General features: G+C 38.9%; 1 protein-coding gene across 1 annotated transcript in view; it reads right to left on the bottom strand.

Moving 5' to 3' along the window:
* LOC128686730 (E3 ubiquitin-protein ligase ZNF598) overlaps positions 1–16,533 on the bottom strand; it is a 131,639-nt gene that overhangs the window by 60,880 nt on the left and 54,226 nt on the right. Inside the window, exon 5 of the mRNA XM_070082375.1 lies at positions 13,827–14,001. Within this exon, the coding sequence (XP_069938476.1) occupies positions 13,827–14,001 (175 nt within the window). The remainder of the gene's footprint in view (positions 1–13,826; positions 14,002–16,533) is intronic.

Raw genomic sequence — 16,533 nt, 5'->3', positions numbered from 1 at the left:
ATTTGTAGTCTTAAGCAGTAATATATCACGACAATGCACTACAACTGCATATTTACTTTTATTTTGCAAGATCTGGAGGTCTAAAAAAAATTTGTCTGGCTTTTCGGGGATTTCCAGAAACGTAATCCAATTTTTTCCGTAAGTTCTTTAGTTTGTCTAACATGGTTTTGTCTAACACGGCATTTACAGGAACGTAACTACTGTGTTAAATGACTGTCTACTGTATATTATTTGTATTTTTTTCAACATATCGGCCGTCTCCCACCGAGGTAGGGTGACCCAAAAAAAGAAAACCCTTTCACCACCATTCACACAATCACTGTCTTTGCAGAGGTGCCCAGATATGACAGATTAGATGTCACTCCAAACAGCCAATATCCCAAACCCCCTCCTTTAACCCTTAACCCTTTCAGGGTTCAGAGGCCCTCTCCTACACTTGTTCTCAGGGTCGAAAATTTTTCGGGAAAAAAAAAAAAAGATTTTTTCTTGTGAAATAATAGAGAATCTTTTCCCAATCACAATGACACCAAAAGTATGAAATTTGATAGAAAACTTATGGAATTATGCTCTCGGGAAGTTAGCGGTCAGCGATTTCGCCAACTTTGAGCCCTATTTTCGGCCAATTCCTGTGTACTAGTCGACATTATTATTATAATCAAAAAGAAGCGCTAAGCCACAAGGACTATACAGTACTAGTCGACAAAAATCATATTTATTTCACTAGAACTTTTTTTTTTTTCCTATCGAACGAGCACAAGAAACCACCCATTTACCAATTTCAATCAATAAAGTGGTTAGAAATTGGCAATTTTTGCCAATTTCACACAAATTTCAGAAGATGCCAATTTCCAAATAGGGTCCAGAATAAACAAGACAGACATTCCTGGCACTAAAATAACAACAACTTTGTTCATTAGTCACGTCCCTAGGCCCCTCTTATACTTCTTTTGCTTTTCACTTTGAATTTTTATTCTTACACAAAATAGAAGATTTACTAACAATACCACGGAAGGGGATAGAACCCGCGATCGGAGAGTCTCAAAACTCCAGACCTCTCCGTGGTATGGTTTGCTTGCAATCGTGTCATTACGAGTCCGTGAGTCATGTAGAAGATTTAATGTTATGCAGACTACTGCATTAGAGTAGAAATGGTATAAATAATATCAGCGTACTTGAGAAAGAATATTAGACTCAACAGTTGATGTGTATTGGACGCTTGGCATGATTTGTTTACTTTTGAACTTTGGTAAAAATGGAACATTTCTGCTACTCTGAGCTCAATTTCAAGGTACTTTTCACTGTGAAACCAATCAAAATCATCTCAATTTCTGTAATATGTTTTCCATTCCATAAAATGAGACCAGGAAAACTAGAATACAACCATAAATACCATTCGAAAATACAGTGCAAAGTTGGTTTTAATCCAAAAACATGGTCAAAGTTTTTTTTTTTCTCATTACGCACTGTGTGCTGCAGGATTTTTTTATACTGCGCACACTGGCCACATAGACCCATTCTTTCATATGTAGGCCTACCAGCTTTCTCTCACTAGATTTGAAGGCGCTAGAATTTAGGCCTTCTAGTACGTCAATAACCCTGGTGTGTAAGCCGTATTAGTATGTCGAAAACCCTGAAAGGGTTAACCCTTTGACTGTCGCAACCCCAAATCCTGAGGTGTCTCCTGGTGTCGCAAAATATTAGGAAAAAAAATTATTTTTTTCTTATGAAATGATAGAGAATCTTTTCCCGATGGTAATAACACCAAAATTATGAAATTTGTTGGAAAACTTACAGAATTACGCTCTCGTGAAGTTAGCGACGTCGGTGATATTTACGAATCGGCGATTTTGCCCACTTTGAGCCCTATTTTTGGCTAATTCCATTGTTCCAGTCAACCAAACTCATAGCTATTTCTTTAGAACTCCATTTGTTCTATTGAGTACAAGAAACTGCCTATTTACCGATTTCAACTACCCAATAGTGGTCAGAAATTGACAATTTGGCCAATTTCACGCAAATTAAAAAATATGCCAATTTCAAATAGGGTCCAGAATGAACAATGCAGACATTCCTGGCTCTAAAATAACATTTTCTCTGTTCATCAGTCACGTCTCCAGGCCCCTCTGATATTACTCTTGCTTTCCGTTTTGAATTTTTATTCAATCAAAAAATTAGAAGATTTACTGTTACACAGACTACTGTAATATTGTAATAATTGTATAAATAATGTCAACCCATTTATGACTGCATATTAGAATGGCTAGTTGGACATTTATTGAACAATGATGTCATTTGTTTACTCTTGAACATTGGCAAAAATCAAACATTTCCCCTAATTTGAGCTCCATTTCAAGGTCCTTTTCAGAGTAAAACCAATTAAAATCACCTCCATTTCTATAATATGTTTTCAATTCTATCAAATGTGACTATGAAAATGAGAAAATAATCATAAAAACTATACGAAAATACACCTCAAAGTCGGCGTTTTAATCCAAAAACACAGTCGGATTTTTTTTTTTTTCTTGTTATGCACTGCTTGCTGCAGGATTTTTTTTATACTGTGCACACTGACCACACAGACCCATTCTCTCACATGTGGGCCTACCAGCTTTCTCCTGCTTGATCTGAAGCTGCTAGAATTTTTGACTATACAGTGGAACCTGTTTGGTTCCACTGTATACACTGTTGTTTGGTAAATTTTTTGCTTCTGGATATGAACGAAATTTCAGAATGCGAACTTCCCCCGCAAGGAAGGTTCCTTAAATAAATAAATAAAATATTTATTTCTTTGCTAAGGTTACAATGTGTGTTTACATATCATAATATGATTGGAGCAAAGAAAGCCACTATCACGCCGAGGCATTTCGGGGAGACTTAACCTAATACTAATAGACTACTTAAGTCTAGACAGGTGAAATGTGTACTAGTAGTGGTTACCAATGTTTTGCTGATGGTGGCACAAACTACTGGCAGCCTTTTGAAGTTTCTCCTTACTGTTATTATTATTATTATTATTATTACACTGTATTATTATTAGCAGTATTATTATTGTCCTAATAATAATTATTAGGTAAAACGAAAGCCTGTAATTTTTTACATGATGGATTGTCGGTGTCCATTTTTCTGTCTCATGAACATGCAAGGTTTCAGGTACGTCTTGCTACTTCTTACACTTAGGTTACACTATATTACAAAAAAAAGTAATTTTTAAAGATGGTAAGTTTTACTCCTTTTGTAATAAAGAGTTCGGGATACATAAATACACACATTAAAATCAATTAATCTTTAATATTATATAAAAACAATCTTTGGTCTAGGAGGTATTTAAAATACAGTGGACCCCCGCATAGCGACCTTAATCCGTGCAAGAGGGCTGGCTGTTATGCGAAATGTTCGGTATGCGAATGAATTTTCCCCATAAGAAATAATGGAAATCAAATTAATCCGTGCAAGACACCCAAAAGTATGAAAAAAAAAATTTTACCACATGAAATATACATTTTCCTACACACAAAGAGAAGGATACATGCACAATAGTAGAGTAGTACATGCACAATATATATTGTGCATGTACTACTCTACTAAATGAAGAATAAATGACACTTACCTTTATTGAAGATGCAGCAATGGCTGATGAGACACTGTGTCCTGGGAGTGCCTTTTCCTCCTGAGTACTGTAGGTCCTGTTTGGTATTTTCTTCCAGAACAGGCTTTATCACACTGTGCATGTCACTACGATTCTTAAATCTCTCAAACCAACCTTTGCTGGCTCTAAATTCACCAATATGAGCACTAGTTCCAGGCATTTTCCCTGTTCACCTGGGTGTTAGTCGACTGGTGTGGGTTGCATCCTGGGAGACAAGATTAAGGACCCCAATGGAAATAAGTTAGACAGTCTTCGATGACACTGACTTTTTTGGGCTATCCTGGGTGGCAAATCCTCTGGGGTTAATTGTTTCTTGGTATTCTCAATAAGCCACACCAACAACGGTGCTACAGCAGCAGCAGCAGCTGACGGTGGTACAGCAGCAACAGACGATGCTACAGCAGCAGCAGACAATACTACAGCAGCAACTGACGATGTTACAGCAGCAGCAGACGATGCTACAGCAGCAGCAGCAGCTGACGGTGGTACAGCAGCAACAGACGATGCTACAGCAGCAGCAGACGATGTTACAGCAGCAGCAGACGATGCTACAGCAGCAGCAGCAGCAGCAGACGATGCTACAGCAGCAGCAGCAGCTGACGGTGGTACAGCAGCAACAGACGATGCTACAGCAGCAACAGACGATGCTACAGCAGCAGCAGACGATGCTACAGCAGCAACTGACGATGTTACAGCAGCAGCAGACGATGCTACAGCAGCAGCAGACGATGCTACAGCAGCAGCAGACGATGCTACAGCAGCAGCAGACGATGCTACAGCAGCAGCAGACGATGCTACAGCAGCAGCAGACGATGCTACAGCAGCAGCAGACGATGCTACAGCAGCAGCAGACGGTACTACAGCAGCAGGAGCAGCTGACGGTGGTACAGCAGCAGCAGCTGACAGTGCAGCAGCAGCTGACGGTGGTACAGCAGCAGCAGCAGCAGCAGCAGCTGTACCACCAATAGTAGCGATGGTTGATTGGGGTTTATTATACAACCTGGCCAGCTCGGAGACACGCACTCCACTTTCATACTTATCAATGATCTTTTTCTTCATCTCCATAGTAATTCTCACCCTTATTGCTGTAGGGTTGGCACTAGAAGCTTTCTTGGGGCCCATGGTCACTTATTTTCCAGAAAAAAATCACCCAAAACACTGTAATAATACGAAATGTTCCGATTGTATGCTTGGATGTTACCGCGGAGGCTGGCTGGTAAACAATGCCACCGGCGGAACATGTGAGCGTGGCTCAGGCCGCACATTGGACGCGTCTCGGACGAAGGGCGCTGAGCGGGTTTTTGGGCGGTATGCGAGGCAAAATTTTAGCGATCAAAGCGTCCGGTATGCGGATTGTCCGTTATGCAAGGCGTCCGGTATGCGGGGGTCCACTGTATATCTACATGTTACAATAATAAATTATTAGCATCTTAAAATAATATACATATCTATGCTAAAATAATAAATTATAAATAACATTTGTATAATAATAAATTATAATCAACTGCGTTTCTCACGACACTTATCCGAGTTGTGACGCTCTTTCTCCACCGTGTCACTTGACACCCTTGTCTCTGCGTCACACTACCCGCATAGCGTCTTTGTCGAGGCCAGTCACATGACACTATTCAATGTACACTACAACCAGGCCATCTTCAGTGTCACACGACACCCTTTTCTTCTCAGTGTTCCACTACGGTCCTGTAGCATATCTCAGTGTTCCACTCCATCATACTTCCCTAAGTGTCACACTACGGTCCTAGCCCAGTTCAGTGTAACACTCCAACCTTTTCTTCATGTAATGTCCCACTAAACAGCATCAGATGACTCCGGCCCACAGTTGACAAGCGTAGGCGGTGAGTCCGCAGACATCACCGGCAGTCCTGTAAATACTCTCCAAAGCCGGTTGACACACCGCAAGGTGGTCCGGTGCAGCGCACACTATGTTGCAAGCTCACTGAATGCGGCCGTCAGATAACTGAGGCCAACAGACTCGGTGAGCTGCGGTGAGCGCTTCTTCTAAAATCAGTAGAAGCCAGTAGAATACTCTACTGCCAGTAGATGTGTACCATTAGGTGTTCAGGTACCTACTGCTTCTAAGGCCAGTAGATGTGTACTGCAGACACATTCATCACCTTCAAAACTACCATCAGAAAACATCTTATCTCCCTGATACACCCGTCAACTAATAATACGAATACCACCTGGTGGTTCACACTTACACTCAATCACCCATTTGACCATAAACAGAAATATCAATCTCAATCTCAAAATGAATCTTAACTAGTCATAAGTTGGCCTGTGATACTCCAATACTGAAACTACGTATAGTGCCAAAACAAAAGCATTCACATTGCTAAACTCACAACTAGTATTTAATCACTTAGCCATAATACCAACTTATCTCATAATTTTGTAACATTTTAAACCTAAGATTTAATATAAGTCTGCCCGAAATGCCTAGCCATGCTAGGCGTTCTAGTGGTACACTCTGTAATTATTATTTTACTACATGTAAACCACACAATAACCAAATTCTGTAAACTCAGCATTGTAATACTTATAGAGAATAAAGTTTGAATTTGAATTTGAATTAGGTGTTCAGGTACCTACTGCTTCTAAGGCCAGTAGATATGTACCATTAGGTGTTCAGGTACCTACTGCTTAGCTGCGTACCGTGAGGTGTTCAGGTACATAATGCTCTAAGGCCGGCTCAGCAGTCCCCACAATGGGTTTGATGACGTACCCAGTGGTACTGCCGGCCGGCAGGTTAACTATTTAACCGCTAGTTTGGCAGGGGGCCGTAACACACTACACATACATGTACAAGCATATATATACATCCCTCTGGGTTTTCTTCTATTTTCTTACTAGTTCTTGTTCTTATTTATTTCCTCTTATCTCCATGGGGAAGTGGAACAAAATTCTTCCTCCGTAAGCTATGCGTGTTGTAATAGGCGACTAAATTGCCAGGAGCAAGGGGCTAGTAACCCCTTCTCCTGTATAAATTACCAAATTTAAAAAGAGAAACTTTCCTTTCTTTTTGGGCCACCCTGCCTTGGTGGGATATAGCCAGTTTGTTGAAAGAAAGAATTATTATTAGTAGTAGTATGTACATGGTGATGGGCTCTTGATCTAGGGAATTGGATCTGTGCTCCAGTTCCCTAAATTATTAACCCTTTCAGGGTTTCCGACGTACTAGTACGTCTTACACACCAGGGTTGACGTAATAGTACACAAATTCTAGCGCCCTCAAATCTAGTGAGAAAGCTGGTAGGCCTACATATGAAAGAATGGGTCTATGTGGTCAGTGTGCACAGTATAAAAAAAATCCTACAGCACACAGTGCATAATGAGAAAAAAAACTGACTGTTTTTGGTTTAAAACAGCTACTCTGCACTGTATTTTCGTATGGTATTCATAGTTGTATTCTAGTTTTCCTGGTCTCATTTTATAGAATGAAAGACATATTACAGAAATTGAGATGATTTTGATTGGTTTCACAATGAAAAGTACCTTGAAATTGACCTCAAAGTAGCAGAAATGTTCGATTTTTGCCAAAATTCAAAAGTAAATAAATCATGCCACGCGTCCAATACACGTCAACTGACGAGTCTAATATTCTTTCACAAGTGCGCTGATATTATTTATACCATTTCTACGCTAATGCAGTAGTCTGCATAACAGTAAATCATCTACTTTTTGTGAGAATAAAAATTCAAAGTGGAAAGCAAAAGAAATGTAAGAGGGGCCTGAGGACATGACTATTGAACAGACGAAATGTTAGTTTAGTGCCTGGAATGTCTGTCTTGTTTATTCTGGACCCTATTTGGAAATTGGCATCTTTTGAAATTTGTGTGAAATTGGCAAAACTGCCAATTTCTGACCACTTTATTGGATAGCTGAAATCGGTAAATGGGTGGTTTCTTGTACTCATTCGATAGAAAAATGGAGTTCTAGCGAAATAGTTATGATTTTTATTGACTAGTACACTGGAATTGGCTAACTTCACGAGAGCATAATTCCGTAAGTTTTCCGTCAAACTTCATACTTTTGGTGTCATTACGATCGGGAAAAGATTATCTATCATTTCATAAGAAAAAATAATTTTTTTTTCCTGAAAAATTTTCGACCCTGAGAACAAGTTTAGGAGAGGGCCTCTCAACCATGAAAGGGTTAATAATAATAATAATAATAATAATAATTATAATACATACGTATTATAATTATAATAATATGTACGCACTAAGAATAATAATTATAACAATTATAATAATAATACAATATAACAGTAATAATATCTGGTCATTTCTAGACATTTTTCGTAATTTTTTTTCATATTTTTCTGCCAAATGCTTCAAAATAGAAATTGGTAACTCTCTGGGTGGCTGTAGGTACTTCTAGACCATGGCTATCTCAGTGCTGACCAAGTGTCAAAAGGAAGAGGAGGTGTGCCGCTCTGCGTGACCACAGCAGACCTTGGGATGCGCAATTTTGTCTTATATTGTATAAATTTCTTACACAATGCCTCACTCAAAGAGACAGTATTTGCATACAATCGGCAAAAAGCTCAGGAGGCGATTAGAAACTATGAAAAAAGCTAGAGAAACGAAGAAGGCAGCAGCATACAGTGGGGCAGCTGGCCGCCACCGCCACCACTGTGGCCATAGTGATCATGTCTTCACTTATATATTCATGTCTTGACCACACCTATGGTTACACGTGACAACCTCACTAAATAATCATCGATAAACACAAGCTAGGTGTGGGGCTATGGGCTGGGAAGATACTTGAGTCGGAGAGTAAATGGCGGATACTTTCTGCCACTGCTGGCATCGCCATCACTTGCCATATTATGGCCTATTTTATTCATTCTAGAGTATATATCATGTTTCTATGTTATTAATATTGTTTATGCCATATCAGATAAACTATGATAGATAACTAAGCAGTAGAGTTGATATTAGCATTATTTTGTCATGCCTCCTGAGAGGCTGGAACGGATTAATTGCAATTCAATTAATTTAAATGAGGAAAACTGACTCAGCATACGAACAAATCAAATTACGAACAAGGTCACGGAATGGATTAAATTCGTAAGCCGAGGTTCCGCTGTATATACGTCAAACACATTGGCTCGTATGATGTATATACATGACCGAAACAGTCATAGGGTTAACACAGTAGTTACGTTCCTGAAAACGCTGTGTTAGGCAAAAAACCATGTTAGACAAACTGAAGAACTTATGGGAAAAATAAGGTTACATTCCTGGGAGTCTCCAAAAAGACAAACAACTTTTTTTTAGACCAACAGATCTTACAAAAATAAAAGTGAATATGTAATTGTAGTTCAGTGTCGTGATGTATTATGTTGTTTTTACTGCATAAGATTACAAATGCAACAGAAATAATTTTATGTCTTACTTTAAATTGTGGACGCTGGTGTTTGCGGATGGGATGACTGTGAAGAGAGTGGAGAGTTATGCTGTGGTCCTACTGGGCTGAGGTGGATGGTAGAAGTACTGGTACTGAAGTCAATGGATGTACTGGAGTGTGCATAAATTCTGTAAGGGATTTCTGTTGTTTTACCCTACAGTACATTATACAATTGATGGTAAGGCATCAGCTGCTCTAGACACCATTACAGGGTCCTCTTCAGTGAAAAAGTTTAACTTTGTCATTCAATAAGTCAGTCAGTCAAGTGATTCATCCAGTCAAGTCAATCAGTCAAGCAAGTCAATCACACAAACTCATATTTACCTCATTCTTTTCGTGTACAGTGGCCGCAAAAAAAATCTATACATTCCAATGCAAAAAAAAATCTATCCACTAGATTTTGGAATATACATTTCACTTGAATTTCTGCCATAAGAAAAGTGGGCGGAGCTTGTGATGGCATAGTGTACTGGAGCCCGTCTTACTCCAACGTTCCCCACCACCTTACACTTCAGTGTTCTTCCACGAACTTTGCCACGCTATATCTCTGCTCCCAGTGGTCAGAATGGGTCAAACCAAACTTTCAATTGTAAAGAAGACTTGTGCACTCACCCTATTAGAGCAAGGCATGTCTGTGATATGCATAACTGCAGACCTGTAGGTGACTAGGATAGCAATTTACAACCTCAAGAAAGCAGCTGCCTCATTCCCACCTAACACTGTACCACCTAGGAAGGTGGGGTCTGGAGCCCCCCAAAAAGACTTCTCTTCATACAGACAAGATCCTGAAGAGGGAAGTATTATCAGATCCTGCCATAACAGCCGCAGACCTCAAGAAAAAGCATCCTGCACTCCTGAAAGACGTCACAGTGTGAACCACTGAGCATTGACTGCAAGAGAACCCGCAAATTCCTGCTTGACATGCCACCAAGAAGCCCATGCTAACTGAAACTGTGAAGAAATGGCTTCAATTCTGTAAGAAGCACAAGGATTGGACCTCAGACCAGTGGCAGAAAGTGATGTTCAGCGACTAGAGTCCCTTCAGGCTCATCAGGAGCGGCTCTAAGACCGTCCGGCGTCCCAGTGGTGTGCCCAGTTATGACCTGCGTTATGCCGTGAAGACAGTGAAGCACCCTAACAGTGTTATGGTCTGGGGTGCTTTTAGTGGTTATATGGGCAGAGGTGGACTATACTTTCTTCCCAAGAACATTACGATGAAGGGAAGTAATCATATCGAGGTGCTAAGGGATCACATGCTGACATTTTGGAACATTCACAAGTGTGATATTTTTATTCATGATGGTGCCCCTGCCCATAAGTCAAAAGGAGTGACAAAGTTCCTCGAGGTCAATAATATCAGTGTTCTGGAGTGGCCCAGCAATTCCCCTGACCTAAATCACATTGAGAATGCCTGGCATGTGATGAAAAATGAGATTGCAAAAGTTCAACCCACCAACATCAAGGACCTGAAGGAGGCACTGAAGAAGCTTTGAATCAAAATGGATGCCTACCTCTTCTTCACCCTTGCCACTTCAATGCCAAGGCGACTTCAAATGGTGTTAAAGAACAACGATAACATGACCAACAAAAAAAAAAAAAAAGGCACAATACCGTGACTGGAACGATACACAAATAACCTGCATATAGAAGAGCTTACGACGATGTTTCGGTCCGACTTGGACCATTTACAAAGTCACACTAACAAGAAGTGGAGCAGGACGGGTATATATAGATATATATACCCGTCCTGCTCCACTTCTCGGTAGTGTGACTTTGTAAATGGTCCAAGTCGGACCAAAACATCGTCGTAAGCTCCTCTCTTCTATGTGCGGGTTATTTGTATATGACCAAGTACTAGTTGGCAGCTAAAAAGTGAAAATAAAACACACGTACATACGATGGTCTACTGTACTTCCCACCTCCAGGACTCACATCTGACTAACCAGTTTCCCTGAATCCCTTCACAAAATATTACCCTGGTCACACTCAAACAGCTCATCAGGTCCCAAAAACCATTCGTCTCATTCACTCCAATTTAACACGCTCACACATGCCTGTTGGATGTCCAAGCATGTTAGTTTATCTGCCCTTCCCGATTATCAATGTAAGATGAATTTCTCTATCCTTCCTGATAAAAGCATTGCCCATCTAATTAACCCTTTCAGGGTCCAGAGGCCAAATTTCAAAGTGTGCACCAGGGTCCAAGAATTTAAAAAAAAAAAAAAAAAAAATTATTATTTTTTCATATGAAATGGTAGCGAATCATTTTCTGAAGGTAATAAAACAAACAGTATGAAATTTGATGGAAAATTGACGAGATTATCCTCTGGCGAATTTTGATGTGTCAGTGATATTTACGAATCGGCGATTTTGCCGACTTTGACTCCATTTTAAGCCAATTACATTATTCCAGTCTACCAAATTCTTAGCTATTTCACTAGTATTACTTCTGTTCTATTGATTGAGCACAAGAAATCACCAAGTCAACTGTTTCAACTACAAAATAAAGTGATCGGAAATTAGTAATTTGGCCAAATTAACACAAAGTTCAAAAAATTCCAGTTTCAAAATAGGGTCCAGAATAAACAATGTAGGTATTCCTGGCACTAAACTAACATTTCCTCTGTTCATTAGTTATGTTTTGAGGCTTTACAAATGAATTCTTTTGATTTTTTATTCACATAATGTATTTTTACTCAAACCAGAAAATAGAAGATTTACTGTTATGCAATATTGTAATAATTGTATAAATATCATCACCACATTTGTGAATGTATATTAGACCCACCAGCTGGTGTGTATTAGACGTGTGAGGTCGTTTGTTTACTCCTGAACATCGACAAAAATTTAACATTTCCGCTACTTTTAGCTCAGTTTCAAGCCATTTCCAGTGCTAAAACCAATCAAAATCATCTCTATTTCTGTAATATGTCTTCCATTCTATCAAATGAGACCAAGAAATCACAAATACTACTACAAAAAACATACGAAAAAACACGGTAAAGTCACTGTTTTAATCGAAAATCATGGTCTCAGTATATAATGAGAGAAAAAAACTGTGCTGCAGGATTTGTTTTATGTGGTGCACACATACCACAGATGTATTCTCTCATATCTAGGCCCAAATTTACCACTCACAGCTTATCAGAGTGAGCTGAGCTCATGGCGTAGATCTACGGTTTGGACCCTGAAAGGGTTAAAGCAAAATTTTTGTCAAGAAACAAGCTTGGCCCTAGGTTGGTGAGCTTTGTTTAATATTTTAAATGTCCCTAGACAAGGCTCTTACCACTAGGTGCCAGCATTTATTTGTTTAACATTTTGTGTGTGTTACACCAGCCCCCATTGTAATTTCAAATACCTTAACCCATTCACTGTCAGAAGCTCCAAAATTAAGTGTTCATGATGTTGCATCTAAAAAAAAAAACTCTTAAATGGTAGAATATCTTTTTCTTAAGGTAATGACAATAAAAATACAAAATTAGATTGCAAGCTTATGGCATTATGCACGTAAAAAGTTAGCTGTCTGGGCACGACTTGCTCATCAGTGATTATAAGCCAATTCCTTTGATCAATTCAGCCAATTTCTTAGCAATTTCACTATTTCACATTTCTTAGCTATTTTACTATGCTTTCCATTCAACTGACTGAACACTAGAAACCACCCATTCAACCATCAGAACTACCCTATAAAATGCACAGGAGTCAGTAATTTGGCCATTTTTACACTTATTATTATTAATTATTATTATTATTAGTCATGGGGAGTGCTAAACCCATATGGGTCATACAGTGCTTGGTAGAATATCAAGGGCATTGAGGTTCAATCCATACTATGTCTCCCATTCTATCAAATGATACCAAGAAATAGCCAATAACTCTATAAAACTATCCTAGAAAGCACCTCGAATTGCAATTTTAAACCAAATACAAGGCAAAAGTTTTGCTTTTCCCATCATGTACTACAGGAGCAGTATTTTTCTTATATAGTGCACACTCATTGCACACACCCATTCTCTCATATCTAGGTCAAAATTTACCATTCAGCTTATCTGAGTGAACCGAGTTCAATACATAGATCTACATAGGTAACCCTGGTACCAATGATGTAGATCTATGGATGAGACAATGAAAGGGTTACAATATGCAGAAAACTAGGAGTATGCCAAGTATCAATGGGTATCGACTGATTTTGATAGTATCAATGCTGGTAGCAGTCTAAACTGTGCATCAGTATCAATGAGTATCGCAAAATTTGCTGGTATCGTTCTTTGGTAGTTATTGGCAAATTGTGATGGCACTGGAATCAGCAAAAGAGAAATTGGTATGGTTTCATCCCTATAGAAAATATTCATTCTGAACTGTCACTTTTAACTAAATCTAAATTTTTATCTTGGTGTACTAGTATGAGGTAGCTTGTAAAGACTAGATATATGTAGTCTGCCCAAAATGATCTACATAACAAGGGCTTCATTTAGAACACACAAGACGATGTGATCTCGGAAATGGATTAAATCTGTAAATAAGCAAATTTAACCCATCCATTGTAATTTCTATTTATGTTTTAAATAAAGATTTTGATTTTTTTTATACATGTTGAATACTAATAGTTTTCCCCCCAAAACTTCTAAAATTGAGGTGGACAAAATGTAAAGTAGCATCCTCATGCAATACAGAATGTGGTAACTAAATAACATTCTAAAGAGGCAGGTTCATAACTAAATGCAAATAAAACATTTTACATTACCTTCCACCTCTTCCACCCCTGCCTCCTCTTCCTCCCCGACCTCCTCTTCCCCCTCTCTCATCTTGCCGATGGCTGTCCTGTTGTCGGTGATTAACAGTAAATTCTATATCTACTGTGCGAGCTTGTCTGGCAGCCTGCTTACTCATGTTCTGGCTGTGAGTCTGGGTACAGTGAGCTGAAACAATACATTTTATGACTGAAAATAACACTGATTGGCCTTTCAATATACAATGAAATCTATATTTCATCTAATGCATGTAAATGAAATTATATTATTATAGTTAATGTATTATTATCACCATCTCCATACTTTTGGAGAGTAATGATGTGAACATTTATGTAGAAGAGACACTACTCAGATTAAATTCAAGTTATACACTGCCCTTCCTTTCACACACACTTCCATTTTCATAATCACAAAGAGCTAGCAGTCTAATTTCACTTAACAGTACAATAAAGATCTGTACATCATTTTTTCAAATCTGATCATCCAGGATTTTCACTTGTGTAAAAATTGGGACTTTTCCCAGATTGCCTGGTTAATTAAAACACTATACTCTGACAGGCAGCACATGCAGCTCCTTGGTATGGCCCTGCAGTCAAACCACAACAGTGACTATTCTGCTATCATGTAATCTTTTTATCTCATAACATTGTGAAATTCCAACTAATAATGGCAACATGCCTATCCAGAATCTTAATTTTACATCTGCTCTGCAAACTGGTACCTGATTAGACAATAACAAACAAGAAATATTTATTGTTAACAAACGTAAATTACATGTTATTTTCTTCCATATTCACACAGATATCCAACTTATAACTGTGACATGTATACTCAGGATCTTAATTCTTCACCTGGTCTACACGATGGAGCATCATGAAGGAAAGAATGAGCAAGAAATTTTGGTGGTTTAGAGTGAAAGATACAGCATAAAGTATTACCACTTAATGAGGGTGTTGATCCTGTAGGCATATTTGTGGTACAGTGTGGGCATCATAATCCTAACATTCTAAAGATTCTTACAAAGCATGTGTTACAGTAAACTGTCACTTTCATGGACTATTAGGGAGGGAGAAGCGACAAGGTGACCAGTACTTCAGTACTTGCAACTGTAGTGAACAGTGATGGGACTGCTTTACCATTGATTGTAACTATAATGGACAATTCTGTAAACAATGAACTCTCTTTTGTTTTCAAATTAAACTGACACAGAGGAATTTGTCTAATATTTCCAAAGTACCTTTACCTATGACATGTTTTGCAACTTTTCCTACTCCCACAGCCCAGGTCTGGACTAGGCACCCTGTTGACTGCTATCTGACCTGGTTGTTGCTGTTGACAGCCCGTCTGCTTACACATCATCACAGCTTGATTGACCTGCCACACCATAGTAGTGATCTAGTTTCCTATACATTGGTTCTGGCAATATTTCTGGTACCTGCTGGTATCAGATTGAAAAATCTAGGCCCACTGATGTTAACCCTTAATAACTCTCCTCTCCTATTTTTAACTGACAAATCCATTTGTTCTCTAGGCTTTCTTAACTTGTTAATCTCACTCCAAAACTTTTTCTTATTTTCAACAAAATTTGTTGATAACATCTCACCCACTCTCTCATTTGCTCTCTTTTTACATTGCTTCACCACTCTCTTAACCTCTCTCTTTTTCTCCATATACTCTTCCCTCCTTGCATCACTTCTACTTTGTAAAAACTTCTCATATGCTAACTTTTTCTCCCTTACTACTCTCTTTACATCATCATTCCACCAATTGCTCCTCTTCCCTCCTGCACCCACTTTCCTGTAACCACAAACTTCTGCTGAACACTGTAACACTACATTTTTAAACCTACCCCATATCTCTTTGACCCCATTGCCTATGCTCTCATTAGCCCATCTATCCTCCAATAGCTGTTTATATCTTACCCTAACTGCCTCCTCTTTTAGTTTATAAACCTTCACCTCTCTCTTCCCTGATACTTCTATTCTCCTTGTATCCCATCTACCTTTTACTCTCAGTGTAGCTACAACTAGAAAGTGATCTGATATATCTGTGGCCCCTCTATAAACATGTACATCCTGAAGTCTACTCAACAGCCTTTTATCTACCAATACATAATCCAACAAACTACTGTCATTTCGCCCTACATCATATCTTGTATACTTATTTATCCTCTTTTTCTTAAAATATGTATTACCTATAACTAAACCCCTTTCTATACAAAGTTCAATCAAAGGGCTCCCATTATCACTTACACCTGGCACCCCAAACTTACCTACCACACCCTCTCTAAAAGTTTCTCCTACTTTAGCATTCAGGTCCCCTACCACAATTACTCTCTCACTTGGTTCAAAGGCTCCTATACATTCACTTAACATCTCCCAAAATCTCTCTCTCCCCTCTGCATTTCTCTCTTCTCCAGGTGCATACACGCTTATTATGACCCACTTCTCGCATCCAACCTTTACTTTAATCCACATAATTCTTGAATTTACACATTCATATTCTCTTTTCTCCTTCCATAACTGATCATTCAACATTACTGCTACCCCTTCCTTTGCTCGAACTCTCTCAGATACTCCAGATTTAATCCAATTTATTTCCCCCCACTGAAACTCCCCTACCCCCTTCAGCTTTGTTTCGCTTAGGGCCAGGACATCCAACTTCTTTTCATTCATAACATCAGCAATCATCTGTTTCTTG

This window comes from Cherax quadricarinatus, chromosome 7, assembly GCF_038502225.1.
Source record: "Cherax quadricarinatus isolate ZL_2023a chromosome 7, ASM3850222v1, whole genome shotgun sequence".
Lineage (NCBI taxonomy): Eukaryota > Metazoa > Arthropoda > Malacostraca > Decapoda > Parastacidae > Cherax > Cherax quadricarinatus.
Note: the sequence above shows the minus strand (reverse complement) of the source record. Positions and strands in the feature narration are given on the sequence as shown.